Genomic DNA, 27932 nt, shown 5'->3' on the forward strand with positions numbered 1-27932 from the left:
CTCCACCCTCCTCCCTCTGTGGCCTCACTCCACTTAGGGAAAACACCTGTCTCTAAACCTCATCCTCTGGGGAATGCAGGTTCCAGAAAGTACACGCCCCTTGGCACACAACAGGGGTCCTGCGGGGTGTATCACCAGCAGGATTTCCCCTAACAGACAACTTTCTCAGAGCCAGAGAGGGTCCCTTCTGCAGTGGGCCTCAGTGTGGGGGGCAGGCACCGTCACCAGCCGGCTGACTCTGACTCCTGCGTCCCACCAATGTGCACCTTGACCTCTGAGCCCAGGGCCTGCCACACCCAATGCCTGGCCCAGGGTCAGCAGGTGGGAGCCGGCCCCGGGGGGGCAGCGGGGGGCAGCGTGATGTGGTAGGGGATTGGGGACCTGTTTTCATTCCTGCTGCCCCCAGGCCCAAGCCTGCCGACAGGGTCTCAGGAGGCAGTGTGGGTGTGGCTGACCTTGGGGCCCTTCTCTGCAGAGACTCACAGGGCACAGCTCAGCTCTGCCCTCCTGCCCTCCTGGAAGAGCGCAGATTTCATTACCCCCATGTAATTGTGTCTCCAAAATAAAAACATCCATCTCCGGACAGATTTCACACCACTTCCAGGGAACCCGAAGGAAAGGTCAGCTCAGATGTGGAACAAGATTTGCAGAAAACCCCAATCCAATTATGGGTGACCAGGAGTGACCTCCTCCCTGCTTCCTGCTCCGCGGGCCTGAGGCCAGGAGCCGAGCTTCTTCCAGCACAGCCGTGTGGCCTGGCTCTGGCCTGAGCACTCATCCGGTGGAGTCTGGCTCCAGGTGGCCGCACAGACATTTCTTCCTGGATTTACGCACTGTGTGACTTAGACACAGGAGACCCCAGCCCCACGCAGTTCCCCAGCTCTGACTCCACGGGTCCTCGGGTCTTGCTACCACGTTTCCCCTCCCAGACCAGGACACTGGTGCTCTGCTCAGGCCCGGTGGGGATGGGCCCCAGCACTGTGACCCCAGCATTCTCCTGATGCCCGCACTTGCCCAGGGAGGGACAGGGAGGCCAGACACCCGAGGATTCAGGGCTGGGCTGGGCCGTCAGGTGACTGAGGGGCCTGCGCTCCTCGCAGCTGGGCACATGCCTGGGCTGGGTTTCATTCTGTGTGTGGATCAGGGAGAGGGTTTATGGCACCTTATGCATTCCTCAGATCACCTCTGTGTGGTGGTGACTCCCCCTGCTGAGGGGTGGTGGGGCATCACCTGCCCATCAGTGGGCTCCTTCTGGGTGGTGCCAAGACCCGGCCTGGCATCCGATGCTCTGTGGCCACATGGCCACGGAGCACAGTCTGATGGGGAGAAATATCATAAAACAGGGTGACAAGTGGCCAAGGGGAGGGGGACTGCAACAGGCCCTGGCAAACCCCATGGGTGTTCTCACTACAGGGGGCCCCATGAGCTCCAAGGAAACCCCCTCTCTCAGCACCAGACACAGCAGACCTGGCCTTAGCTCCACTGCATCTGCGGGAAGGGGGCACCTCAGGACCTTCCAGCCAGTGACAGGGCCCGGCGGCTCTGGGACCTACTCACTTGTACTGAGACTGGTCGTTCCCACCGACATCGGGGGACATCAGCTTCTGCAGTAGAATCCTTATAATGCTGATGAAGAGGATGAAGTTGACCTGCAGAGAGGAGAGGGCCCCTGCGTGTTGCCACCTGGACTTCTGTAGGAAGGCCGTGTGGAGCCAGGCCCCGCCCACTGGTGAGGACCCTGGGGCCGTGGAGCAGAGCAGCATGTCAATGAGGAAGGACTCACCAGGATGGAGACCAGGATGGGCATCCGGATCACCCACCAGGGAACGCTGTGCTCGTTGGTGTCCCAGCAACTGTGAAGGGAAGGAAGATCCTGCCACCCGGGCCACAGCTGCAGGTCAGTGTGGAAGTGTGTGGACACACTGCCCGGGAGGGCCTCGTGCTGGGCCGTGCACCTGGCTGGCTGTTCACCCAGCCCAGGCGCCCAGCTCTGCAGGCGAGAGCTGAGGCTTGGTCCCCAGGGGGGTGACTGTCTGGGGCTGTCCTCCTAGTGTGACCACCTGCTGACGCCAAGGTGAGCCAAAATGTCCAGGACTCTCCCCAGAGCTGTTTGGGGCTTGACTCAGTTTACACCACGAGAAGGGATTGTGTCCCCTGGAAGTTAGCTTCCTCTCACACTCTGTGGTTTGTATCTTGAATGAAGGTTTAAAGCCCCCTCAGAACAGGGCAGGAGGGTCCATTAGGAAGTCCTTCTGCAATGACTTCACCTCTGATTTCCAGTTCCAGGGCTGTTTCCAGTGAGAGCTGGTGCTCACTGCCCTTTAGCATCTGCCACCAGCTCTGGCCTCCTCTGGAGGCAGGGGCCCTGTCCCTGTCCCAGCCCCAGTTGGTTGGGCAACGCCATGTGAGGCACTGGGGCTGGGCCCTGGGCTCTAGGGATTGCTCCCAGGACCTGGGGCCGGAGGAGACTCAGCCAGTCGCCACACCGACCCAGAGGTGACCAGGTGCGCGAGCCAGTCGGGAAGGTCTGCTGGGAGGCCCCAGGCTGGCCATCTGTGTGAAAAGCCGCTGAACACAGGACTCTTCCAGGTCGCCCACCTTCCGGATCTGTCACCCAGGGGAGAAGGGTGCCAGGGCTGTGCAGGAGGCACACCCGCTGGGAGTGCCCTGCCCTCGTGTTGGGGCCATGGCCTGGCTTTCCATGGACAGAGCAGACGCGCTGGCCCAACATGGCTGTTTGGAGCTTGAGAGTTCTCAAGAGGACAGCCAGCCCTCTGCCCACGCCATCTCAGAGCTCAGCTGCATCTGCTCAGTGTCCTTTGGTGGACTGCGCTGTGCTCGGGAGGCCGGCCATCTCCACCTGTTTTGTCCTAGTCTCAGCTCCAGGCTGGTTCAACCCCCTTCTCACGCCCCCTTCATGGACACCCTGGAGACCCTTGCCCACACAGGGCGCCTCCAGCCCTTCCACCCAGGCGCAGGCCCTCCAGTCCAGACACTCGGCCAACACTGCTGGGCCTCACTCCATGGGCCAGGAGTGTGTGCACTCACCCTGTGTCTTCTAGAGAGAGCCGGGTCGCGGTCCACACGCCTATGCAGATGGTGGGGATGCCTGCAGAGAGACGCCTAGTCAGGGGCTCAGGCAGGAGCAGCTGTGCACACAGACAGCTCCTGGCTTGGAGCAGCTTCCCAGCCCGAGGACCATGGGCAGGTCTAGCTCAAAGTCGGCCTCGGTGTTCACACTCAGGCCTTGACAGGGAGCTGGGGACAGGAAACATGTCTGAAAGCTGAGGATCAAGCCGAGATGGGTCTGTTTCGCGGAGGCCAGCCTGCCATGGTGGGACACCAGAGTCTGCAGGTCTGCTTGTCCCCCACCTCGGGGCATCCCTGCCCTGGTCAGAGCCGGCTCTGCTGCTGGCTTGTGAGCCTGCCCACCTCTGGCCCTCTGCCTGGTGCCCACCATGTCCTGTGCACCGGGTGGGGGAGGAAAGATGAGTGCCATGTTGCTGCCTGTTTGCAGTTCAGGCTGAACCCGGGATGGAAGGGGCCAGGGATTGGATTCACAGTTCAGACCCTGGTTACCAGAAACACCCAAGTGTGGCCTGCAGGAACCTCGGGTCTGCACAGCCTGACCCTGCAGTGCAGCCTTCTGTGCTAGCTGGTCAGGTGGGAGCCTTACCCCATCCGATCAGGAGATAGGCCAGGAAGCACCTGCTGGGCGGGAGGATGGCCACCAGCAGGGTGTGCAGGTAGAGCCCCTCCACCAGGAGCCAGTAGAAGTTCGCCATGATGCAGTACTGGAAGAAGACCAGGCTGAGCTTGCAGCCGACCTGGAGCAACACAGACAGCAGGAGAATGTGCCCGGGACAAAAATAGCTTGCGGCAGGCAGCAGTGCTCTGTTTGTACAAGGACAGCCAGGGTGCTGCGTGGGAGGGGTGATCCACGCAGGGTGTGGTGCTGACCAGGAATGTGTGCGATGTTGGAGGGAGGCCCTCTGCACACCCCACGCCAGGGTCTATCTGCTCAGAGCCTTGAACTCCCCAAGAGAAATACTGGCAGAAGTGGAGGTGAACAACCTCCCGAGAGGTGGCACGGGCTGGGCAGGCCACCCTCAGGCTCAGCACGCGCCTCCACACCGGTCCACCTTCCCGCCTGGTCACAGGGGCTCCTCTGGCTCTCCACTGTGGACTCGACTCCTGCCCCACTGGGCCATGGGGTTGAGGAGGGGGAGGGGGAGGGGGAGGGGGAGGGGGAGGAGGGGAGGAGGGGAGGGGAGGAGGAGGGGGAAGAGGAGGAAACGTGAGAGGAGGAGGAGGAGGGAAAGGAGGATGAGGAAGGGGCGGAGGAGGGTTCTTGCCAGTGAAGGGCTGGTGGGACGACAAGCTCAGGGAGGTGCCTGCCGGGAGGCATGGACACCAGGTGCTGCCTGTCCTTGTCGTCAGGGCCTGGGCTCCACACTGAATCGAGCAGAGACAGGAAAAGGGGCCAGGCAGAGCGGCTGTTTCCCTCAGCAGGGCTTCCAGTGGTGGACGCTGGGAGGAGAAAACTGGGGCAAACTAGGTCGGGACTCTCAAAGTTTTGACGACCTTTTAAGTTCCCCATTTGTAAGAGTGTTTTAATCTTTGGAAACTTGGAGATGAAAAATAAAGAAAAAATGAGAAATCTGGCAAATAAACTCTTTTCCCTAGGAGTTCTGAAAGGGTTTTCACTGGGAAAAAGCATTGCATAAACTAACTCTATTTTAATCTCCCAGATTCCCTTCATATAAACCTACCAGGCATTTCAACATATATAAAATTGCTACTTTTAATCACTTAGTGTATGCAAAGTTTGATGAAGAAGAGCAGCACTTCTAACATCCCTGACGGATGCAGATCTGCACCTGCAGTTATAGGCACCTACCTACGGAAATGCTCCTGGATGGGCAGATAGGCTACGTGCACAGACCTGTGCACATGTGGGTCTGAGCACACAGGATGTGAATGCACACACACCTGTGCACACATCTGTGGACACACCTGTGTCTGCACATAGGGCGATGCATTTGGGCATCTTCATCTTGGCTCTTTTGAGGTGGTCTGCAGGGCTGCCCGGACCTGACCTGAATACTGAGCCCTAGAAGGCCTCCGCCTCTCACTACACTGCCTCCCTTTCTCCTTGGCCAGGCTGGGTGCTGGAGAACCCTGCTTGGGGGAACACCCTGATTCCGGCTGCTCCTCACTGTCCCTCTCCAGGAGTGCAGATCCCAGCACCTTGTGACTGGGGTGTCAGGACAGGGTGGAAGGACGCTGTGATAACCAACCACCAAAACAGGAAATTTGTGACTTGTCACCACCCACTGAAGAGTGGGCAAAAGAAACCAAATTTTAAGACCTCTGGGAGGTTCCTGGGAGCGGGCAGCTGTCTGAATGTGGCCTGCTGCCTTTCCACTCTCGATTAGAGATCCCGTCATGACACATGAGCAGGATGAGTGACAGTGGGAGAAGGCGTGCCTCACGCACGGGAGCCCTGGGCTCCATCCTGGCAGCACAGACAGCACAAGACCCCACGCCCATGTCTGCGTGCCCCAGGTCACGTGTCCATGCCTCTCTCAGGAGATGCTGCTGGAGCAGTCCTGGGCTGGAGGGCAGTTGTGGGAGTAGAGCTGGTGCAGGAGCAGTGTTCTCATGAGGGGCCTGCGGGGTCCCCACCCCTGCACACACAGGAGCCTCTGCCCCAGGGGCCTGTTATGATCTGGACCTGAGGTGTCCCCAGAACTCATGTGCGGGACAAGGCGGGAGAGTTCAGAGGTGAAGAGATTGGGTCATGAGACCTCAGCCTACTGGTGCATCAGCCGCGTGAACGGAGGAGCTGGGTGGTGACGGTGCGCAGGTGGGGTGTGGCGGGAGGAGTGGGTCCCTGGGATACGCCTTGGGTCTCTGTCTTGTCCCTGGTGAGCAGAGCTGCTTCCTCGCTGTCACATCCTGAGTGCTTCACTCCACCACGCTCTTCCACCATGACGTGCTGCCTCATCTGGGCCAGAGCTCAGAGTCGGCCCTCTATGGACTGAACCTCGGAAACCACGAGCCACCAAGCCACTTCCTCTTCTGCTGATTGTTCCAGTCAGGTCTTCCGGTCACAGCCACGGAAAGCTGGCTCAGCAGAGCCCCCACGAGTCAACAGGTCTGCAACACCTAGGCCTGGGCCCCCCTCCAGGGCTGTGGGAAGAGGGGCTCTGGGGTCCCTGCAGCCCTGGTTGGCCAATGCCCTCGGACCCGCCAGCCCACCTGTGAGTCCCTGATGGGAGAAAGGGCACCAGGTCTCGGGGAGGTGCCTGAAATGTCTGCAGGGCAAAACACAGGGGCAGAGGTGCCACGGCTCCCAGGCCGCCGGAGGGACGCACTGTGACGCAGGCTGCAGGGTGCCTGTTGGATGAGGAGGGAAGTGTGCGGAGGGCAACACCATCTTCCTTCTAAAACAGTGACAGGAACCTGGCCTCGGCTGCGGCCACTGGCTCACCCCTCACCACCACACCCTCCGTGAGGACAGGACGTCTGGGCAGCACCACACCCTGTCTTTGCTCTGTCTTTTACAGCTGTAGCCGCCAGCCACAGTCCACGGAATCAGAAGGGCAGGAGGGGCCGGTGGGTGACACGGGGCCCCCCAGTGCTGCCACGGTTCCAGCAGCCACGGTGGGACAGCAGCTGGAGGCTTGCCAAGGCCAGCTGCCCGTTGGCAGCAGCTTCTAACCTGTGCCTGGCTGGATCCTGTGTGAGCACACCTGTTTGTGCACACAGTGTGTCGGGTGCACCTGTGTTTTTCATGTGCACGTTTTGTGCACACGCGTGCATGTGTGTGCATGTCGACGGTGTTCTCTCCCTGTGCCCTGCTCTCCTCCCTGGGCTGTGGGCCAAGGACCCCATGTGCTACGGTGCTGTCTTCCTGGACCCAGCCCAGGCTCTAGACCCAACCTCTGATCTGATCCTCTCCTCACAGTCTGGGGAACAGGCGGTGGTAGTCCAGCCCCAGCCCCTGACCCTGCAGGCAGGGCACAGGTGTAGTGACCCTCGGTTTGGGCTTCTGAGGGTCCAGCAGGCCCCACATGGAACCTGCTCTGGTGGGCGTAGAGGGCTCTGCTGCCGGCGGCTGCCCAGGGCAGGGAAGCTCCACATGCCTCCTGCTCAGGGGGGGCCGGACACGCTCCATGCTCCTCCCAGCACCCTCAGAAGGAGGCCTGCTGCTGCTCTGGGGGTGCTATCCTGGCGTCTTCTCTGAGGCTAATGTGGGTCCGGGGGAACCGAGGTGGGAAGAAAAACGTGCAGAAATGGAGCTGGAGAGAAACTGCTTCCCGCTGGGCAGAACGAGTCTGGCTCCAGGGCAGTCGGCTGCTCAGAGCTTGGCTCTTCTCCAGACACACTGTGGCCCCTCCCTCCTGCGGCTGTCTCTGCCCTCCTCTCCCTGCTCTGTCCTCCCTGGTTCAAAATTGCAGGGCCCAGGGCTTGCGGCACAGCTGCACCCTCTGCTCTCCAGAGTGCGCCGGGAACGGCCGGACACCCGCAGCTGCTCTTCCAGGCAGGCATCATGGCGTTCAACACTGGACTTGCCGCTAGTCCTGGTTTGGATCCTGCCACTGAGGGCCCAGTTGCCTCACTCATGGGCAGGGTCCTTGTTCTTTCAAGGTGACTGGTCATGGGCCAGCGGACAGCAGCCTTGGGAATGGCCTGGCCTGGGAGGCTGGAGATTCCCTGTGTAGGGGCTGGCCATGGGCTGCTCCAGCCATTCGCTGTGGAGGAGCCTGGTGCTCCCTGAAGGCAGGGCTGGGCCTTGGGTCAAAGTGGCAAGAGGAGCTCAGAGCTGCTGCTCAGGGGACTCAGGGACTGGGGGGTCTGCCAAGGGTCTCTGTTTCCTTGGGTGCAGAGCTAAGGAAGACCACTCAGGAGAGCAGGGCTGAGACCATCAGAGAGAGGGATGTGGGGCACTCCCTCAGTGTCCACTGCTATTACACATAAGGGGACCCTGTGTCAGGATCAGAGCTGGGAGAACATCCACCTGGAGTGGGTGTGGAGACAGGGCTGTGCCTGCCCTGAGTGACTCCACGATGTGTAGAACAGAAGTCCTCAGCCTGTGCCTGCCCTGACTCAATCCAGAGTGTGTAGAACAGCAGTCCTGAGGCTGTGCCTGCCCTACTGACTCCATGGTGTGTAGAACAGCAGCTCTCAGGATGCACCTGCCCTGAGTGACCCCATGGTGTGTAGAACAGCAGATCTCAGGCTACAAATGCCCTAGTGACCCCATGGTGTGTAGAACAGCAGTCCTCAGGCTGTGCCTGCCCAAGTGACTCCATGGTGTGTAGAACAGCAGTCCTCAGGCTGCATCTGCCCTAGTGACTCCATGGTGTGTAGAACAGCAGTCCTCAGGCTGTGCCTGCCCTAGTGACCCCATGGTGTGTAGAACAGCAGTCCTCAGGCTGTGCCTGCCCTAGTGACTCCATGGTGTGTAGAACAGCAGTCCTCAGGCTGTGCCTGCCCTGAGTGAATCCATGGTGTGTAGAATAGCATTCCTTAGGCTGTGCCTGCCCTAGTGACCCCATGGTGTGTGGAACAGCAGCTCTCAGGCTGTGCCTGCCCTAGTGACTCCATGGTGTGTGGAACAGCAGCTCTCAGGCTGTGCCTGCCCTAGTGACTCCATGGTGTGTAGAACAGCAGTCCTCAGGCTGTGCCTGCCCTAGTGACTCCATGGTGTACAGAACAGCAGTCCACAGGCTGTGCCTGCCCTAGTGACTCCATGGTGTGTAGAACAGCAGTCCTCAGGCTGTGCCTGCCCTGAGTGACTCCATGGTGTGTAGAACTGCAGTCCTCAGGCTGTGCCTGCCCTAGTGACTCCATGGTGTGCAGAACAGCAGTCCTCAGGCTGTGCCTGCCCTAGTGACTCCATGGTGTGTAGAACAGCAGCTCTCAAGCTGTGCCTGCCCTAGAGACTCCATGGTGTGTAGAACAGCAGTCCTCAGGCTGTGCCTGCCCTGAGTGACTCCATGGTGTGTAGAACTGCAGTCCTCAGGCTGTGCCTGCCCTAGTGACTCCATGGTGTGCAGAACAGCAGTCCTCAGGCTGTGCCTGCCCTACTGACTCCATGGTGTGTAGAACAGCAGTCCTCAGGCTGTGCCTGCCCTAGTGACTCCATGGTGTGTAGAACAGCAATCCTCAGGCTGTGCCTGCCCTAGTGACTCCATGGTGTGTAGAACAGCAGCTCTCAAGCTGTGCCTGCCCTAGAGACTCCATGGTGTGTAGAACAGCAGTACTCAGGCTGTGCCTGCCCTGGTGACTCCATGGTGTGCAGAACAGCAGTCCTCAGGCTGTGCCTGCCCTAGTGACTCCATGGTGTGTAGAACAGCAGTACTCATGCTGTGCCTGCCCTAGTGACTCCATGGTGTGTAGAACAGCAGTCCTCAGGCTGTGCCTGCCCTGAGTGACTCCATGGTGTGTAGAACAGCAGTCCTCAGGCTGCACCTGCCCTAGTGACTCCATGGTGTGTAGAACAGCAGTCCTCAGGCTGTGCCTGCCCTGAGTGACTCCATGGTGTGTAGAACAGCAGTACTCAGGCTGCACCTGCCCTAGTGACTCCATGGTGTGTAGAACAGCAGTCCTCAGGCTGTGCCTGCCCTAGTGACTCCATGGTGTGTAAAACAGCAGTCCTCAGGCTGTGCCTGCCCTGGTGACTCCATGGTGTGCAGAACAGCAGTCCTCAGGCTGTGCCTGCCCTAGTGACTCCATGGTGTGTAGAACAGCAGTCCTCAGGTTGTGCCTGCCCTAGTGACTCCATGGTGTGTAGAACAGCAGTCCTCAGGCTGTGCCTGCCCTAGTGACTCCATGGTGTGTAGAACAGCAGTCCTCAGGCTGCACCTGCCCTAGTGACTCCATGGTGTGTAAAACAGCAGTCCTCAGGCTGTGCCTGCCCTAGTGACTCCATGGTGTGTAGAACAGCAGTCCTGAGGCTGTGCCTGCCCTAGTGATTCCATGGTGTGTAGAACAGCAGTCCTCAGGCTGCACCTGCCCTAGTGACTCCATGGTGTGTAAAACAGCAGTCCTCAGGCTGTGCCTGCCCTGGTGACTCCATGGTGTGCAGAACAGCAGTCCTCAGGCTGTGCCTACCCTAGTGACTCCATGGTGTGTAAAACAGCAGTCCTCACGCTGTGCCTGCCCTGAGTGACTCCATGGTGTGTAGAACAGCAGTCCTCATGCTGTGCCTGCCCTAGTGACTCCATGGTGTGTAGAACAGCAGTCCTCAGGCTGTGCCTGCCCTAGTGACTCCATGGTGTGTAGAACAGCAGTCCTCAGGCTGTGCCTGCCCTGAGTGACTCCATGGTGTGTAGAACAGCAGTCCTCAGGCTGCACCTGCCCTAGTGACTCCATGGTGTGTAGAATAGCATTCCTTAGGCTGCGCCTGCCCTGGTGACTCCATGGTGTGTAGAACAGCAGCTCTCAAGCTGTTCCTGCCCTGGTGACCCCATGGTGTGTAGAACAGCAGCTCTCAGGCTGTACCTGCCCTAGTGACTCCATGGTGTGCAGAACAGCAGTCCTCAGGTTGTGCCTGCACTAGTGACTCCATGGTGTGTAGAACAGCAGTCCTCAGGCTGTGCCTGCCCTAGTGACTCCATGGTGTGTAGAACAGCAGTCCTCAGGCTGTGCCTGCCCTAGTGACTCCATGGTGTACAGAAGAGCAGTCCTCAGGCTGTGTCTGCCCTAGTGACTCCATGGTGTGTAGAACAGCAGCTCTCAAGCTGTGCCTGCCCTAGTGACTCCATGGTGCGTAGAACAGCAGCTCTCAGGCTGTAACTGCCCTAGTGACTCCATGGTGTGTAGAACAGCAGTCCTCAGGCTGTGCCTGCACTAGTGACTCCATGGTGTGTAGAACAGCAATCCTCAAGCTGTGCCTGCCCTAGTGACTCCATGGTGTACAGAAGAGCAGTCCTCAGGCTGTGTCTGCCCTAGTGACTCCATGGTGTACAGAACAGCAGTTCTCAAGCTGTGCCTGCCCTGAGTGACTCCATGGTGTGTAGAACAGCAGTCCTCAGGCTGTGCCTGCCCTAGTGACTCCATGGTGGGAAGAACAGCAGCTCTAAGGCTGTACCTGCCCTAGTGACTCCATGGTGTGTAGAACAGCAGTCCTCAGGCTGAGTCCTGCTCCAAGTGACTCCATGGTGTGCAGAACAGCAGTCCTCAAGCTGTACTTGCCCTAGTGACTCCATGGTGTGTAGAACAGCAGTCCTCAGGCTGTGCCTGCCCTAGTGACTCCATGGTGTGTAGAACAGCAGTCCTCACGCTGTGCCTGCCCTGAGTGACTCCATGGTGTGTAGAACAGCAGTCCTCAGGCTGTGCCTGCCCTAGTGACTCCATGGTGTACAGAACAGCAGTCCTCAGGCTGTGCCTGCCCTAGTGACTCCATGGTGTGTAGAACAGCAGCTCTCAGGCTGTACCTGCCCTACTGACTCCATGGTGTGTAGAACAGCAGCTCTCAGGCTGTGCCTGCCCTAGTGACTCCATGGTGTGTAGAACAGCAGTCCTCAGGCTGTGCCTGCCCTACTGACTCCATGGTGTACAGAACAGCAGTCCTCAGGCTGCGCCTGCCCTGAGTGACTCCATGGTGTATAGAACAGCAGTCCTCAGGCTGTGCCTGCCCTAGTGACACCATGGTGTGTAGAACAGCAGTCCTCAGGCTGTGCCTGCCCTAGTGACTCCATGGTGTGGAGAATAGCAGTCCTCAGGCTGTGCCTGCCCTAGTGACCCCATGGTGTGGAGAACAGCAGTCCTCAGGCTGTGCCTGCCCTAGTGACTCCATGGTGTGTAGAACAGCAGCTCTCAGGCTGCTCCTGCCCTAGTGACTCCATGGTGTGTAGAACAGCAGTCCTCAGGCTGTGCCTGCCCTAAAGACCCCATGGTGTGTAGAACAGCAGTCCTCAGGCTGTGCCTGCCCTAATGACCCCATGGTGTGTAGAACAGCAGTCCTCAGGCTATGCCTGCCCTAGTGACCCCATGGTGTGTAGAACAGCAGCTCTCAGGCTGTGCCTTCCCTAGTGACTCCATGGTGTGTAGAACAGCAGACCTCAGGCTGTGCCTGCCCTAGTGATTCCATGGTGTGTAGAACAGCAGTCCTCAGGTTGTGCCTGCCCTAGTGACTCCATGGTGTGGAGAATAGCAGTCCTCAGGCTGTGCCTGCCCTAGTGACTCCATGGTGTGTAGAACAGCAGCTCTCAGGCTGCTCCTGCCCTAGTGACTCCATGGTGAGTAGAACAGCAGTCTTCAGGCTGTGCCTGCCCTAATGACCCCATGGTGTGTAGATCAGCAGTCCTCAGGCTGTGCCTGCCCTAGTGACTCCATGGTGTGTAGAACAGCAGTCTTCAGGCTGCTCCTGCCCTAGTGACCCCATGGTGTGTAGAACAGCAATCCTCAGGCTGTGCCTGCTCTAATGACCCCATGGTGTGTAGAACAGCAGTCCTCAGGCTGTGCCTGCCCTAGTGACTCCATGGTGTGTAGAACAGCAGTCCTCAGGCTGTTCATGAACTAGTGACTCCATGGTGTGTAGAACAGCAGTCCTCAGGCTGTGCCTGCCCTAGTGACCCCATGGTGTGTAGAACAGCAGACCTCAGGCTGTGCCTGCCCTAGTGACTCCATGGTGTGTAGAACAGCAGTCCTCAGGCTGTGCCTACCCTAGTGACTCCATGGTGTGTAGAACAGTAGACCTCAGGCTGTGCCTGCCCTAGTGATTCCATGGTGTGTAGAACAGCAGTCCTCAGGTTGTGCCTGCCCTAGTGACTCCATGGTGTGTAGAACAGCAGTCCTCAGGCTGTGCCTGCCCTAGTGACTCCATGGTGTGTAGGACAGAAGTGCTCAGGCTGTGCCTGCCCTAGTGACTCCATGGTGTGTGGAACAGCAGTCCTCAGGCTGTGCCTGCCCTAGTGACTCCATGGTGTGTAGAACAGCAGTCCTCAGGCTGTGTCTGCCCTAGTGACTCCATGGTGTGTGGAAAAGCAGTCCTCAGGCTGCACCTGCCCTAGTGACTCCATGGTGTGTAGAACAGCAATCCTCAGGCTGTGTCTGCCCTAGTGACTCCATGGTGTGTAGAACAGCAGTCCTCAGGCTGTGCCTGCCCTGAGTGACTCCATGGTGTACACAACAGCAGTCCTCAGGCTGTGCCTGTCCTAGGGACTCCATGGTGTACAGAACAGCAGTCCTCAGGCTGTGCCTGCCCTAGTGACTCAATGGTGTGTAGAACAGCAGCTCTCAGGCTGAACCTGCCCTAGTGACTCCATGGTGTGAAGAACAGCAGACCTCAGGCTGTGCCTGCCCTAGTGACTCCATGGTGCATAGAACAGCAACTCTCAGGTTGTGCCTGCCCTAGTGACTACATGGTGTGTGGAACAGCAGCTCTCAGGCTGTGCCTGCCCTAGTGACTCCATGGTGTGTAGAACAGCAGTCCTCAGGCTGTGCCTGCCCTAGTGACTCCATGGTGTGTAGAACAGCAGTCCTCAGGCTGTGCCTGCCCTACTGACTCCATGGTGTGTAGAACAGCAGCTCTCAAGCTGTGCCTGCCCTAGTGACTCCATGGTGTGTAGAACAGCAGTCCTCAGGTTGTGCCTGCACTAGTGACTCCATGGTGTGTAAAACAGCAGTCCTCAGGCTGTGCCTGCCCTAGTGACTCCATGGTGTGTAGAACAGCAATCCTCAAGCTGTGCCTGCCCTAGTGACTCCATGGTGTACAGAACAGCAGTCCTCAGGCTGTGTCTGCCCTAGTGACTCCATGGTGTGTAGAACAGCAGTCCTCAGGCTGTGCCTGCCCTAGTGACTCCATGGTTATGTAGAACAGCAGTCCTCAGGCTGTGCCTGCCCTGAGTGACTCCATGGTGTACACAACAGCAGTCCTCAGGCTGTGCCTGCCCTAGTGACTCCATGGTGTGTAGAACAGCAGTCCTCAGGTTGTGCCTGCCCTAGGGACTCCATGGTGTGTAGAACAGCAGTCCACAGGCTGTGCCTGCCCTGAGTGACTCCATGGTGTACAGAACAGCAGTTCAGGCTGTGCCTGCTCTAGTGACTCCATGGTGTGTAGAACAGCAGCTCTCAGGATGCACCTGCCCTAGTGACTCCATGGTGTGCAGAACAGCAGACCTCAGGCTGTGCCTGCCCTAGTGACTCCATGGTGTGTAGAACAGCAGACCTCAGGCTGTGCCTGCCCTAGTGATTCCATGGTGTGTAGAACAGCAGCTCTCAGGCTGCTCCTGCCCTAGTGACTCCATGGTGTGTAGAACAGCAGTCCTCAGGATGTGCCTTCCCTTGTGACTCCATGGTGTGTGGAACAGCAGTCCTCAGGCTGTGACTGCCCTGAGTGACTCCATGGTGTGTAGAACAGCAATCCTCAGGCTGTGTCTGCCCTAGTGAGTCCATGGTGTGTAGAACAGCAGTCCTCAGGCTGTGCCTGCCCTGAGTGACTCCATGGTGTACACAACAGCAGTACTCAGGCTGTACCTGCCCTAGTGACCCCATGGTGTGTGGAACAGCAGTTCTCAGGCTGTGCCTGCCCTAGTGACCCCATGGTGTATAGAACAGCAGTCCTCAGGCTGCACCTGCCCTAGTGACTCCATGGTGTGTGGAACAGCAGTCCTCAGGCTGTGCCTGCCCTAGTGACTCCATGGTGTGTAGAACAGCAGTCCTCAGGCTGTGCCTGCCCTAGTGACTCCATGGTGTGTAAAACAGCAGTCCTCATGCTGTGCCTGCCCTACTGACTCCATGGTGTACAGAACAGCAGTCCTCAGGCTGTGCCTGCCCTAGTGACTCCATGGTGTGTAGAACAGCAGTCCTCAGGCTGTGCCTGCCCTAGTGATTCCATGGTGTGTAGAACAGCAGTCCTCAGGCTGTGCCTGCCCTGAGTGACTCCATGGTGTGTAGAACTGCAGTCCTCATGCTGTGCCTGCCCTAGTGACTCCATGGTGTGTAGAACAGCAGCTCTCAAGCTGTGCCTGCCCTGAGTGACTCCATGGTGTGTAGAACAGCAGTCCTCAGGCTGTGCCTGCCCTAGTGACTCCATGGTGTGTAGAACAGCAGCTCTCAGGCTGTACCAGCCCTAGTGACTCCATGGTGTGTAGAACAGCAGTCCTCAGGCTGTGCCTGTCCTAGTGACTCCATGGTGTGTAGAACAGCAGTCCTCAGGCTGTGCCTGCCCTACTGACTCCATGGTGTACAGAACAGCAGTCCTCAGGCTGCGCCTGCCCTGAGTAACTCCATGGTGTATAGAACAGCAGTCCTCAGGCTGTGCCTGCCCTAGTGACACCATGGTGTGTAGAACAGCAATCCTCAGGCTGTGCCTGCTCTAATGACCCCATGGTGTGTAGAACAGCAGTCCTCAGGCTGTGCCTGCCCTAGTGACTCCATGGTGTGTAGAACAGCAGTCCTCAGGCTGTTCCTGAACTAGTGACTCCATAGTGTGTAGACCAGCAGTCCTCAGGCTGTGCCTGCCCTAGTGACCCCATGGTGTGTAGAACAGCAGACCTCAGGCTGTGCCTCCCCTAGTGACTCCATGGTGTGTAGGACAGGAGTCCTCAGGCTGCGCCTGCTCTAGTGACTCCATGGTGTGTAGAACAGCAGACCTCAGGCTGTGCCTGCCCTAGTGACTCCATGGTGTGTAGAAGAGCAGTCCTCAGGCTGTGCCTGCCTTAGTGACTCCATGGTGTGTAGAACAGCAGACCTCAGGCTGTGCCTGCCCTAGTGATTCCATGGTGTGTAGAACAGCAGTCCTCAGGTTGTACCTGCCCTAGTGACTCCATGGTGTGTAGAACAGCAGTCCTCAGGCTGTGCCTGCCCTAGTGACTCCATGGTGTGTGGAACAGCAGTCCTCAGGCTGTGCCTGCCCTGAGTGACTCCATGGTGTGTAGAACAGCAATCATCAGGCTGTGTCTGCCCTAATGACTCCATGGTGTGTAGAACAGCAGTCCTCAGGCTGTGCCTGCCCTGAGTGACTCCATGGTGTACACAACAGCAGTCCTTAGGCTGTGCCTGTCCTAGGGACTCCATGGTGTGTAGAACAGTAGTCCACAGGCTGTGCCTGCCCTGAGTGACTCCATGGTGTACAGAACAGCAGTCTTCAGGCTGTGCCTGCCCTAGTGACTCCATGGTGTGTAGAACAGCAGCTCTCAGGATGCACCTGCCCTAGTGACTCCATGGTGTGCAGAACAGCAGACCTCAGGCTGTGCCTGCCCTAGTGACTCCATGGTGTGCAGAACAGCAGTCCTCAGGTTGTGCTTGCCCTAGTGACTGCATGGTGTGTAGAACAGCAGTCCTCAGGCTCTGACTGCCCTGAGTGACTCCATGGTGTGTAGAACAGCAGCTCTCAGGTGTGCCTGCCCTAGTGACTCCATGGTGTGTAGAACAGCAGTCCTCAGGCTGTGTCTGCCCTAGTGACTCCATGGTGCATAGAACAGCAGCTCTCAGGTTGTGCCTGCCCTAGTGACTCCATGGTGTGTGGAACAGCTGCTCTCAGGCTGTGCCTGCCCTAGTGACTCCATGGTGTACAGAACAGCAGTTCTCAGGCTGTGCCTGCCCTAGTGACTCCATGGTGTGTAGAACAGCAGTCCTCAGGCTGTGCCTGTCCTAGTGACTCCATGGTGTGTAGAACAGCAGTCCTCAGGCTGTGCCTGCCCTAGTGACCCCATGGTGTGTAGAACAGCAGTCCTCAGGCTGTGCCTACCCTAGTACCACATGGAGTGTAGAACAGCAGTCCTCAGGCTGTGCCCTGCCCTGAGTGACTCCATGGTGTGTAGAACAGCAACTCTCAGGCTGCGCCTGCCCTAGTGACTCCATGGTGTGTAGAACAGCAGTTCTCAGGCTGCACCTGAACTAGTGACCCTATGGTGTGTAGAACAGCAGTCCTCAGGCTGAGCCTGTCCTGGTGACTCCATGGTGTGTGGAACAGGATTTCTCAGGCTGTGCCTGCCCTAGTGACTCCATGGTGTGTAGAAAAGCAGTCCTCAGGCTGTGCCTGCCCTAGTGACCCCATGGTGTGTGGAACAGGAGTTCTCAGGCTGTGCCTGCCCTAGTGACTCCATGGTGTGTGGAACAGGACTTCTCAGGCTGTGCCTGCCCTAGTGACTCCATGGTGTGTCTAACAGCAGTTCTCAGGCTGTGCCTGCCCTAGTGACACCATGGTGTATAGAACATCAGTCCTCAGGCTGTGCCTGCCCTAGTGACCCCATGGTGTGTGGAACAGCAGTTCTCAGGCTGTGCCTGCCCTAGTGACCCCATGGTGTATAGAACAGCAGTCCTCAGGCTGCACCTGCCCTAGTGACTCCATGGTGTGTAGAACAGCAGTCCTCAGGCTGTGCCTGCCCTAGTGACTCCATGGTGTGTGGAACAGCAGTTCTCAGGCTGTGTCTGCCCTAGTGACTCCATGGTGTGTAGAACAGCAGTCCTCAGGCTGTGCCTGCCCTAGTGACTCCATGGTGTGTGGAACAGCAGTATTCAGGCTGTGCCTGCCCTAGTGACCCCATGGTGTGTGGAACAGCAGTTCTCAGGCTGCACCTGCCCTAGTGACTCCATGGTGTGTAGAACAGCAGTCCTCAGGCTGTGCCTGCCCTAGTGACTCCATGGTGTGTGGAACAGCAGTTCTCAGGCTGTGTCTGCCCTAGTGACTCCATGGTGTGTAGAACAGCAGTCCTCAGGCTGTGCCTGCCCTAGTGACTCCATGGTGTGTGGAACAGCAGTTCTCAGGCTGTGCCTGCCCTAATGACCCCATGGTGTGTGGAACAGCAGTCCTCAGGCTGTGCCTGCCCTAGTGACTCCATGGTGTGTAGAACAGCAGTCCTCAGGCTGTGCCTGCCCTAGTGACTCCATGGTGTGTAGAACAGCAGTCCTCAGGCTGTGCCTGCCCTAGTGACTCCATGGTGTACAGAACAGCAGCTCTCAGGCTGTGCCTGCCCTAGTGACTCCATGGTGTGTTGAACAGCATCTCTCAGGCTGTGCCTGCCCTAGTGACTCCATGGTGTGTAGAACAGCATCTCTCAGGTTGTACCTGCCCTAGTGACTCCATGGTGTGTGGAACAGCAGTTCTCAGGTTGTACCTGTCCTGGGTGTTTCCATGGTGTGCAGAACAGCAGCTCCCAGCCTGTGCCTCTCCTGAGTTACCACATTCTTTTGAGCAGTTGTTTGCCTTGTGCATTTTGAGTACAATCGCCAGGTGGTGAAGCTGCACACCTCGTTGTACCAGTAAACACCACCATCTGCCTGGCACCACCATATGGCAGAGATTGATAAAGAGCTTACTTTTGCCAACTTAACAAACTAAGTCAGGAGCACCTGGATGCGCAGACATTCCCTTCATACCAAGAACAGCAGACATGGGAACTCTTCACTCCTCCAGATGACAAACCTTCAGAGACCCATAAAAGGAACAGCTCCTGAGAAACACAGCGTCACTTGACTTCATCATGGTGCCACTTCTCTTGGGGCTCATTCGGGGAAATCACCATGGTGATGAGCCACTGATCTCCTGTCCCTATTGAGCTTCAGCACAGTCTGTTTCTGCTGCCTGTGATGGCCACACCTCGAGCTGACACTCTGACAGTGAAACGGCAAAAGTCCTTCTGGACCCGCTTGGACAGCTCACCTGACCACCTACAGTGGTTCTGCTTTCTCCTGGCTCAGTACGCTGCAGCCCGCTGGTCACTTTAACCCTTTCTTAGTCTTCCAGGAACTGTTTGTACAGGGTTGTGTGGTGTGTGCTGTGTGATTCCAGAGCCAGTTGTTAGAAACCAAGAGGGTCTGCCCGTCTGTGACCACCAGGTCACCTGAGTTCTTGGAGCCACGGCTGACAGTTAATTGCTGCTGCTCCACAACTGGCACTGTTAGGGATGGCTCGCTCATGACATGGGGACTGCCTGCTTTTAACTTTGTTCTGACCACAGACTGCTCTGTTGATCCTGCACCACGAGTCAGGCCATGAAGAAATGGAGTCCCCTGCAGGGGACTGTGATGGCCCCACGCTGATGTGCTATGGAGTTCTAACAGGCTTTCCCTCAAAACTACACTAGTGAAAAATCGAGAGGTTTGAGCAACTACGCCAGAAGACACATCTCCAGGCCTGAAGTGTGAGGCAAGCCCAGTGCCCCAGCTCCCCAGGGCTGGTGCCTCAGCAGGAGGGAGGCACCAGAACCCCAAATGCAGAGCCCTGTGCACCATCAGAGAGACTTAGGAAGACCTGCATGGAGCAGGCACCCAGTGAGCATTTGCTGTGTTAGCTTGACTGAGATTCTAAGTGGCCCCTAACAACCACCCTGAACACAGTCTTGGCAGAGGCACAGTGTGGGTCAGCTGCCCCGCCTCCATACACAGTCACTGATGTTGTCTATCCGGGCATCAGAGAATTCCACACGCACATTGACAGACATGACCTGTCCCTAATCTGGTGCTGTGTGGGACCGTCGGCTGCGCAGGTTGACCTCCTCTGGCAGTCTGGAGGGAGGCACCTGCTGCTCAGAGACTCAGGAGCAGGCACGCACTGTGCTGTATTTTCCACCCTGGAGCTGCTGCGCTGGCCCGTGTCCATCTGGAGCTCAGTCTGTGGAGTCAGGCCTGGTCCCCACCCCACCCCCCGCCACCCCCCGCTGCTGACCTGCACCCTGGGCTAGGATCCCAGTCTCTCAGCCCGGCCAGGACTAGGGAGCTTGCCCCTCCCTGGAAAGCCCTGCCCTTGGGGACAGCCTTACCCACGAGGACGGCTGGTCGGGGCAGTGCAGGGTGCCCGAGCTGGAGTAGAGGACATTATCCTTGACCAAAACTGAGATGGCTCTCAGGATGAAGGATAGGAACAGGTTCAGGTGGATGTAGTTCCTGGTGCAGTGTAGCTTCCTGTGAGAGGGGAGGGACAATCAGACACTGGTTTTGTGGACTCTCAAGCAATCTCCTGTGTGGCTTTCTTCTTATGAAGTTAATTTATTTAACTATTTCCCCATCATTGTATATTTAGGTTGCTTCCGGTTTTGAGTTATGATAAACATTTTTTGCACAAAGTCTTTCCCCTGATTTCAGACTGTTCAGTGAGGTCAGATTCAAGATAACCGTCTAGAGCAAAGCCACAGGTGGGCTTGCCTCACAGAGTGCAGGTGGGGCAGGCCGAGCCTGGACTGGGGGCTGCTCCTCTACCCTGGCCTCTTGGGCTCAGCCCCAGGATTCAGGCTGACGAGGTCGTCTCTCCTTGGAGTCTCATGCACACCCAGATTCTTCTGCTTTGAGAGGGGGCGGCAGCCCCAGGCTCCCCCTTTCCTCAGCCTGTTGATCCTCACTGGTCTCAAAAGCTCTGACCCCACGATGTCTGGGTTCCCTTGTCAGGTGGGAAGGTTGCCCTCTGCCAACACCGACTTCCTCCAGGAACACCAGTACTGAGGATGGTCTGCCCAGCACCACACCTCCATAGACCTCCAGGCACCTCCTTCCTGACCCCTCCTGAAGGGTGCCTGTGGTAAGTCAGATGCACAGGTGCATGCCCCCCACTTCAACTGTACCCCTCTCTCCTAGTCACTCTGGGGTGCAGGGTGTGTGGGGAGCTCTGCAGGGTGTGTGTGGGAAGCTCTGCAGGGTGTGTGTGTGTGGAGCTCTGCAGGGTGTGTGTGGGGAGCTCTGCAGGGTGTGTGTGTGGGGGGAGCTCTGCAGGGTGTGTGTGGGGAGCTCTGCAGGGTGTGTGTGTGGGGGGAGCTCTGCAGGGTGTGTGTGGGGAGCTCTGCAGGGTGTGTGTGGGGAGCTCTGCAGGGTGTGTGTGGGGAGCTCTGCAGGGTGTGTATGTGGAGCTCTGCAGGGTGTGTGTGGGGAGCTCTGCAGGGTGTGTGTGTGTGGGGAGCTCTGCAGGGTGTGTGGGGGGAGCTCTGCAGGGTGTGTGTGTATGTGGAGCTCTGCAGGGTGTGTGTGTGTGGGGAGCTCTGCAGGGTGTGTGTGTGTGTGTGGGGAGCTCTGCAGGGTGTGTATGTGGAGCTCTGCAGAGTGTGTGTGTGGGGAGCTCTGCAGGGTGTGTGTGTGGGGAGCTCTGCAGGGTGTGTGTGTGTGTGGAGCTCTGCAGGGTGTGTATGTGGAGCTCTGCAGGGTGTGTGTATGTGGAGCTCTGCAGGGTGTGTGTGGGGAGCTCTGCAAGGTGTGTGTGTGTGGGGAGCTCTGCAGGGTGTGTGTGTGGGGAGCTCTGCAGGGTGTGTGTGTGGGGAGCTCTGCAGGGTGTGTGTGGGGGGAGCTCTGCAGGGTGTGTGTGGGGAGCTCTGCAGGGTGTGTGTGTGTGGGGAGCTCTGCAGGGTGTGTGTATGTGGAGCTCTGCAGGGTGTGTGTGTGTGGGGGAGCTCTGCAAGGTGTGTGTGTGGGGAGCTCGGCAGGGTGTGTGTGTGGGGAGCTCTGCAGGGTGTGTGTGTGGGGAGCTCTGCAGGGTGTGTGGGGGGAGCTCTGCAGGGTGTGTGTGTGGGGAGCTCTACAGGGTGTGTGTGTGGGGAGCTCTGCAGGGTGTGTGTGTGGGGAGCTCTGCAGGGTGTGTGTATGTGGAGCTCTGCAGGGTGTGTGTGTGGGGAGCTCTGCAGGGTGTGTGGGGGGAGCTCTGCAGGGTGTGTGTGTGTGGGGAGCTCTGCAGGGTGTGTGTATGTGGAGCTCTGCAGGGTGTGTGTGTGTGGGGGAGCTCTGCAAGGTGTGTGTGTGTGGGGAGCTCTGCAGAGTGTGTGTGTGGGGAGCTCTGCAGGGTGTGTGTGGGGGGAGCTCTGCAGGGTGTGTGTGTGGGGAGCTCTGCAGGGTGTGTGTGGGGGGAGCTCTGCAGGGTGTGTGTGGGGAGCTCTGCAGGGTGTGTGTGTGTGGGGAGCTCTGCAGGGTGTGTGTGTGGGGAGCTCTGCAGGGTGTGTGTGTGGGGAGCTCTGCAGGGTGTGTGTGGGGGGAGCTCTGCAGGGTGTGTGTATGTGGAGCTCTGCAGGGTGTGTGTGTGTGGGGGAGCTCTGCAAGGTGTGTGTGTGTGGGGAGCTCTGCAGGGTGTGTGTGTGGGGAGCTCTGCAGGGTGTGTGTGGGGGGAGCTCTGCAGGGTGTGTGTGGGGGGAGCTCTGCAGGGTGTGTGTGGGGAGCTCTGCAGGGTGTGTGTGGGGAGCTCTGCAGGGTGTGTGTGTGGGGAGCTCTGCAGGGTGTGTGTGTGTGGGGAGATCTGCAAGGTGTGTATGTGGAGCTCTGCAAGGTGTGTGTGTGGGGAGCTCTGCAGGGTGTGTGTGGGGAGCTCTGCAGGGTGTGTGTGTGTGGGGAGCTCTGCAGGGTGTGTGTGTGTGGGGAGATCTGCAAGGTGTGTATGTGGAGCTCTGCAAGGTGTGTGTGTGGGGAGCTCTGCAGGGTGTGTGTGGGGGGAGCTCTGCAAGGTGTGTGTGGGGAGCTCTGCAGGGTGTGTGTGTGGGGAGCTCTGCAGGGTGTGTGTGTGTGGGGAGATCTGCAAGGTGTGTATGTGGAGCTCTGCAAGGTGTGTGTGTGGGGAGCTCTGCAGGGTGTGTGTGGGGAGCTCTGCAGGGTGTGTGTGTGTGGGGAGCTCTGCAGGGTGTGTGTGTGTGGGGAGATCTGCAAGGTGTGTATGTGGAGCTCTGCAAGGTGTGTGTGTGGGGAGCTCTGCAGGGTGTGTGTGGGGGGAGCTCTGCAGGGTGTGTATGTGGAGCTCTGCAGGGTGTGTGTGTGTGGGGAGATCTGCAGGGTGTGTATGTGGAGCTCTGCAGGGTGTGTGTGTGGGGGGAGCTCTGCAGGGTGTGTATGTGGAGCTCTGCAGGGTGTGTGTGGGGGGAGCTCTGCAGGGTGTGTATGTGGAGCTCTGCAGGGTGTGTGTGTGGGGAGCTCTGCAGGGTGTGTGTGTGTGGGGAGCTCTGCAGGGTGTGTATGTGGGGAGCTCTGCAGGGTGTGTGTGTGTGGGGAGCTCTGCAGGGTGTGTGTGGGGAGCTCTGCAGGGTGTGTGTGTGTGTGGGGAGCTCTGCAGGGTGTGTGTGTGGGGAGCTCTGCAGGGTGTGTGTGGGGGGGGAGCTCTGCAGGGTGTGTGTGTGTGTGTGGGGAGCTCTGCAGGGTGTGTGTGTGGGGAGCTCTGCAGGGTGTGTGTGTGGGGGGAGCTCTGCAGGGTGTGTGTGTGTGTGGGGGGAGCTCTGCAGGGTGTGTGTGTGGGGAGCTCTGCAGGGTGTGTGGGGGGAGCTCTGCAGGGTGTGTGTGTGGGGGGAGCTCTGCAGGGTGTGTGTGGGGAGCTCTGCAGGGTGTGTGTGTGTGGGGAGCTCTGCAGGGTGTGTGGGGGGAGCTCTGCAGGGTGTGTGTGGGGAGCTCTGCAGGGTGTGTGTGGGGAGCTCTGCAAGGTGTGTGTGTGTGTGGGGAGCTCTGCAGGGTGTGTGTGTGGGGAGCTCTGCAGGGTGTGTGTGTGTGTGGGGAGCTCTGCAGGGTGTGTGTGTGTGTGGGGAGCTCTGCAGGGTGTGTGTGTGGGGAGCTCTGCAGGGTGTGTGTGTGTGTGGGGAGCTCTGCAGGGTGTGTGTGTGGGGAGCTCTGCAAGGTGTGTGTGTGTGTGGGGAGCTCTGCAGGGTGTGTGTGTGGGGAGCTCTGCAGGGTGTGTGTGGAGGGGGAGCTCTGCAGGGTGTGTGTGTGGGGGGAGCTCTGCAGGGTGTGTGTGGGGAGCTCTGCAGGGTGTGTGTGTGTGTGTGGAGCTCTGCAGGGTGTGTGTGTGTGTGGGGGGAGCTCTACAGGGTGTGTGTGTGTGGGGAGCTCTGCAGGGTGTGTGTGGGGGGAGCTCTGCAGGGTGTGTGTGGGGAGCTCTGCAGGGTGTGTGTGGGGAGCTCTGCAGGGTGTGTGTGTGTGGGGAGCTCTGCAGGGTGTGTGTGTGGGGGGAGCTCTGCAGGGTGTGTGGGGGGAGCTCTGCAGGGTGTGTGGGGGGAGCTCTGCAGGGTGTGTGTGTGTGGGGAGCTCTGCAGGGTGTGTGTGGGGGGAGCTCTGCAGGGTGTGTGTGGGGAGCTCTGCAGGGTGTGTGTGTGGGGGGAGCTCTGCAGGGTGTGTGTGGGGAGCTCTGCAGGGTGTGTGTGTGTGTGGGGAGCTCTGCAGGGTGTGTGTGGGGAGCTCTGCAGGGTGTGTGTGTGGAGCTCTGCAGGGTGTGTGTGTGGAGCTCTGCAGGGTGTGTGTGTGTGGGGAGCTCTGCAGGGTGTGTGTGGGGAGCTCTGCAGGGTGTGTGTGTGTGTGGGGAGCTCTGCAGGGTGTGTGTGTGGGGAGCTCTGCAGGGTGTGTGTGTGTGTGGGGAGCTCTGCAGGGTGTGTGTGGGGGGAGCTCTGCAGGGTGTGTGTGTGGGGGGAGCTCTGCGTGTTGTGTATGTGGGGAGCTCTGCAGGGTGTGTGTGTGGGGGGGAGCTCTGCGTGTTGTGTATGTGGGGAGCTCTGCAGGGTGTGTGTGTGTGTGGGGAGATCTGCAGGGTGTGTGTGGAGCTCTGCAGGGTGTGTGTGTGTGGGGAGCTCTGCAGGGTGTGTGTGGGGAGCTCTGCAGGGTGTGTGTGTGTGTGGGGAGCTCTGCAGGGTGTGTGTGTGGGGAGCTCTGCAGGGTGTGTGTGTGTGTGGGGAGCTCTGCAGGGTGTGTGTGGGGGGAGCTCTGCAGGGTGTGTGTGTGGGGGGAGCTCTGCGTGTTGTGTATGTGGGGAGCTCTGCAGGGTGTGTGTGTGGGGGGGAGCTCTGCGTGTTGTGTATGTGGGGAGCTCTGCAGGGTGTGTGTGTGTGTGGGGAGATCTGCAGGGTGTGTGTGGAGCTCTGCAGGGTGTGTGTGTGGGGGGGAGCTCTGCGTGTTGTGTATGTGGGGAGCTCTGCAGGGTGTGTGTGTGTGGGGAGCTCTGCAGGGTGTGTGTGTGTATGTGGAGCTCTGCAGGGTGTGTGTGTGGAGCTCTGCAGGGTGTGTGTGTGGTGAGCTCTGCAGGGTGTGTGTGTGTGGGGAGCTCTGCAGGGTGTGTGTGTGTGGTGAGCTCTGCAGGGTGTGTGTGTGTGGGGAGCTCTGCAGGGTGTGTGTGTGGGGAGCTCTGCAGGGTGTGTGTGTGTGGGGAGCTCTGCAGGGTGTGTATGTGGAGCTCTGCAGGGTGTGTCTGGGGAGCTCTGCAGGGTGTGTGTGTGTGGGGAGCTCTGCAGGGTGTGTGTGTGGAGCTCTGCAGGGTGTGTATGTGGAGCTCTGCAGGGTGTGTCTGGGGAGCTCTGCAGGGTGTGTTTGTGTGGGGAGCTCTGCAGGGTGTGTGTGTGGGGAGCTCTGCAGGGTGTGTGTGTGGGGGGAGCTCTGCAGGGTGTGTGTGGGGAGCTCTGCAGGGTGTGTGTGGGGAGCTCTGCAGGGTGTATGTGGGGGGAGCTCTGCAGGGTGTGTGTGTGTGTGGGGAGCTCTGCAGGGTGTGTGTGTGTGGGGAGCTCTGCAGGTGTGTGTGTGGGGGGAGCTCTGCAGGGTGTGTGTGTGGGGAGCTCTGCAGGGTGTGTGTGTGTGGGGAGCTCTGCAAGGTGTGTGTGGGGAGCTCTGCAGGGTGTGTGTGTGGGGAGCTCTGCAGGGTGTGTGTGTGTGGGGAGCTCTGCAGGTGTGTGTGTGGGGAGCTCTGCAGGGTGTGTGTGGGGAGCTCTGCAGGGTGTGTGTGTGTGGAGCTCTGCAGGGTGTATGTGTGTGTGGGGAGCTCTGCAGGGTGTGTGTGGGGAGCTCTGCAGGGTGTGTGTGGGGAGCTCTGCAGGGTGTGTGTGTGGGGAGCTCTGCAAGGTGTGTGTGGGGAGCTCTGCAGGGTGTGTGTGTGGGGAGCTCTGCAGGGTGTGTGTGTGGGGAGCTCTGCAGGGTGTGTGTGTGTGGGGAGCTCTGCAGGGTGTGTGTGTGTGGGAGCTCTGCAGGGTGTGTGTGGGGGGAGCTCTGCAGGGTGTGTGTGTGGGGGAGCTCTGCAGGGTGTGTGTGTGGGGAGCTCTGCAGGGTGTGTGTGTGGAGCTCTGCAGGGTGTGTGTATGTGGAGCTCTGCAGGGTGTGTGTGGGGAACTCTGCAGGGTGTGTGTGTGGGGGGAGCTCTGCAGGGTGTGTGTGGGGAGCTCTGCAGGGTGTGTGTGGGGAGCTCTGCAAGGTGTGTGTGGGGAGCTCTGCAGGGTGTGTGTGTGGGAGCTCTGCAGGGTGTGTGTGTGTGGGGAGCTCTGCAGGGTGTGTGTGTGGGGAGCTCTGCAGGGTGTGTGTGTGTGGGGGAGCTCTGCAGGGTGTGTGTGTGTGGGGAGCTCTGCAGGGTGTGTGTGTGGGGAGCTCTGCAGGGTGTGTGTGTGTGGAGCTCTGCAGGGTGTGTGTGGGGGGAGCTCTGCAGGGTGTGTGTGGGGGGGGAGCTCTGCAGGGTGTGTGTGTGGGGAGCTCTGCAGGGTGTGTGTGTGTGGGGAGGTCTGCAGGGTGTGTGTGTGTGGGGAGCTCTGCAAGGTGTGTGTGTGGGGAGCTCTGCAGGGTGTGTGTGTGGGGAGCTCTGCAGGGTGTGTGTGTGGGGAGCTCTGCAAGGTGTGTGTGGGGAGCTCTGCAGGGTGTGTGTGTGTGGAGCTCTGCAGGGTGTGTGGTGTGTGGGGAGCTCTGCAGGGTGTGTGTGTGTGGGGAGCTCTGCAGGGTGTGTGTGGGGGGAGCTCTGCAGGGTGTGTGGTGGGGGGGAGCTCTGCAAGGTGTGTGTGTGTGGGGAGCTCTGCAGGGTGTGTGTGGGGAGCTCTGCAGGGTGTGTGTGTGGGGAGCTCTGCAGGGTGTGTGGGGGAGCTCTGCAGGGTGTGTGTGTGTGGGGAGCTCTGCAGGGTGTGTGTGGGGAGCTCTGCAGGGTGTGTGTGTGGGGAGCTCTGCAGGGTGTGTGTGTGGGGAGCTCTGCAGGGTGTGTGTGTGTGGGGAGCTCTGCAGGGTGTGTGTGTGTGGAGCTCTGCAGGGTGTGTGTGGGGGGAGCTCTGCAGGGTGTGTGTGGGGGGAGCTCTGCAGGGTGTGTGTGGGGGGAGCTCTGCAGGGTGTGTGTGTGAGGAGCTCTGCAAGGTGTGTGTGTGTGTGGAGCTCTGCAGGGTGTGTGTGTGTGTGGGGAGCTCTGCAGGGTGTGTGTGTGTGGGGAGCTCTGCAGGGTGTGTGTGTGTGTGGGGAGCTCTGCAGGGTGTGTGTGGGGGGAGCTCTGCAGGGTGTGTGTGTGGGGGAGCTCTGCAGGGTGTGTGTGTGTGGGGAGCTCTGCAGGGTGTGTGTGTGTGGGGAGCTCTGCAGGGTGTGTGTGGGGGGAGCTCTGCAGGGTGTGTGTGTGTGGGGAGCTCTGCAGGGTGTGTGTGTGGGGAGCTCTGCAGGGTGTGTGTGTGTGTGTGGGGAGCTCTGCAGGGTGTGTGTGGGGAGCTCTGCAGGGTGTGTGTGGGGAGCTCTGCAGGGTGTGTGTGGGGAGCTCTGCAGGGTGTGTGGGGAGCTCTGCAGGGTGTGTGTGTGTGTGGAGCTCTGCAGGGTGTGTGTGGGGGGAGCTCTGCAGGGTGTGTGTGTGGGGAGCTCTGCAGGGTGTGTGTGGGGAGCTCTGCAGGGTGTGTGTGTGTGTGGAGCTCTGCAGGGTGTGTGTGTGAGGGAGCTCTGCAGGGTGTGTGTGGGGGGAGCTCTGCAGGGTGTGTGTGTGGGGAGCTCTGCAGGGTGTGTGTGTGTGGGGAACTCTGCAGGGTGTGTGTGTGGGGGGAGCTCTGCAGGGTGTGTGTGTGTGGGGAGCTCTGCAGGGTGTGTGTGTGTGGGGAGCTCTGCAGGGTGTGTGTGTGTGGGGAGCTCTGCAGGGTGTGTGTGTGTGGGGGAGCTCTGCAGGGTGTGTGTGTGGGGAGCTCTGCAGGGTGTGTGTGTGTGGGGAACTCTGCAGGGTGTGTGTGTGGGGGGAGCTCTGCAGGGTGTGTGTGTGTGGAGCTCTGCAGGGTGTGTGTGTGTGTGGGGGAGCTCTGCAGGGTGTGTGTGTGTGGAGCTCTGCAGGGTGTGTGGGG

The 27932-nt window shown here is 59.2% G+C and overlaps 1 protein-coding gene across 3 annotated transcripts in view; it reads right to left on the minus strand.

Annotated features, from left to right (window-relative positions):
• VIPR2 (vasoactive intestinal peptide receptor 2) overlaps positions 1 to 27932 on the minus strand; it is a 93718-nt gene that overhangs the window by 3461 nt on the left and 62325 nt on the right. For all 3 annotated transcript variants that reach the window (XM_081284738.1, XM_081284737.1, XM_081284736.1), the window contains 5 exons: positions 19722 to 19863; positions 3677 to 3827; positions 3049 to 3109; positions 1784 to 1853; positions 1558 to 1649 (listed from right to left, as the gene is read on the minus strand). In XM_081284738.1, coding sequence (XP_081140864.1) covers positions 1558 to 1649; positions 1784 to 1853; positions 3049 to 3109; positions 3677 to 3827; positions 19722 to 19863 — 516 coding nt within the window. The remainder of the gene's footprint in view (positions 1 to 1557; positions 1650 to 1783; positions 1854 to 3048; positions 3110 to 3676; positions 3828 to 19721; positions 19864 to 27932) is intronic.

This window comes from Spermophilus citellus (assembly GCF_964194105.1).
Source record: "Spermophilus citellus genome assembly, chromosome: 3".
Taxonomy (NCBI): domain Eukaryota; kingdom Metazoa; phylum Chordata; class Mammalia; order Rodentia; family Sciuridae; genus Spermophilus; species Spermophilus citellus.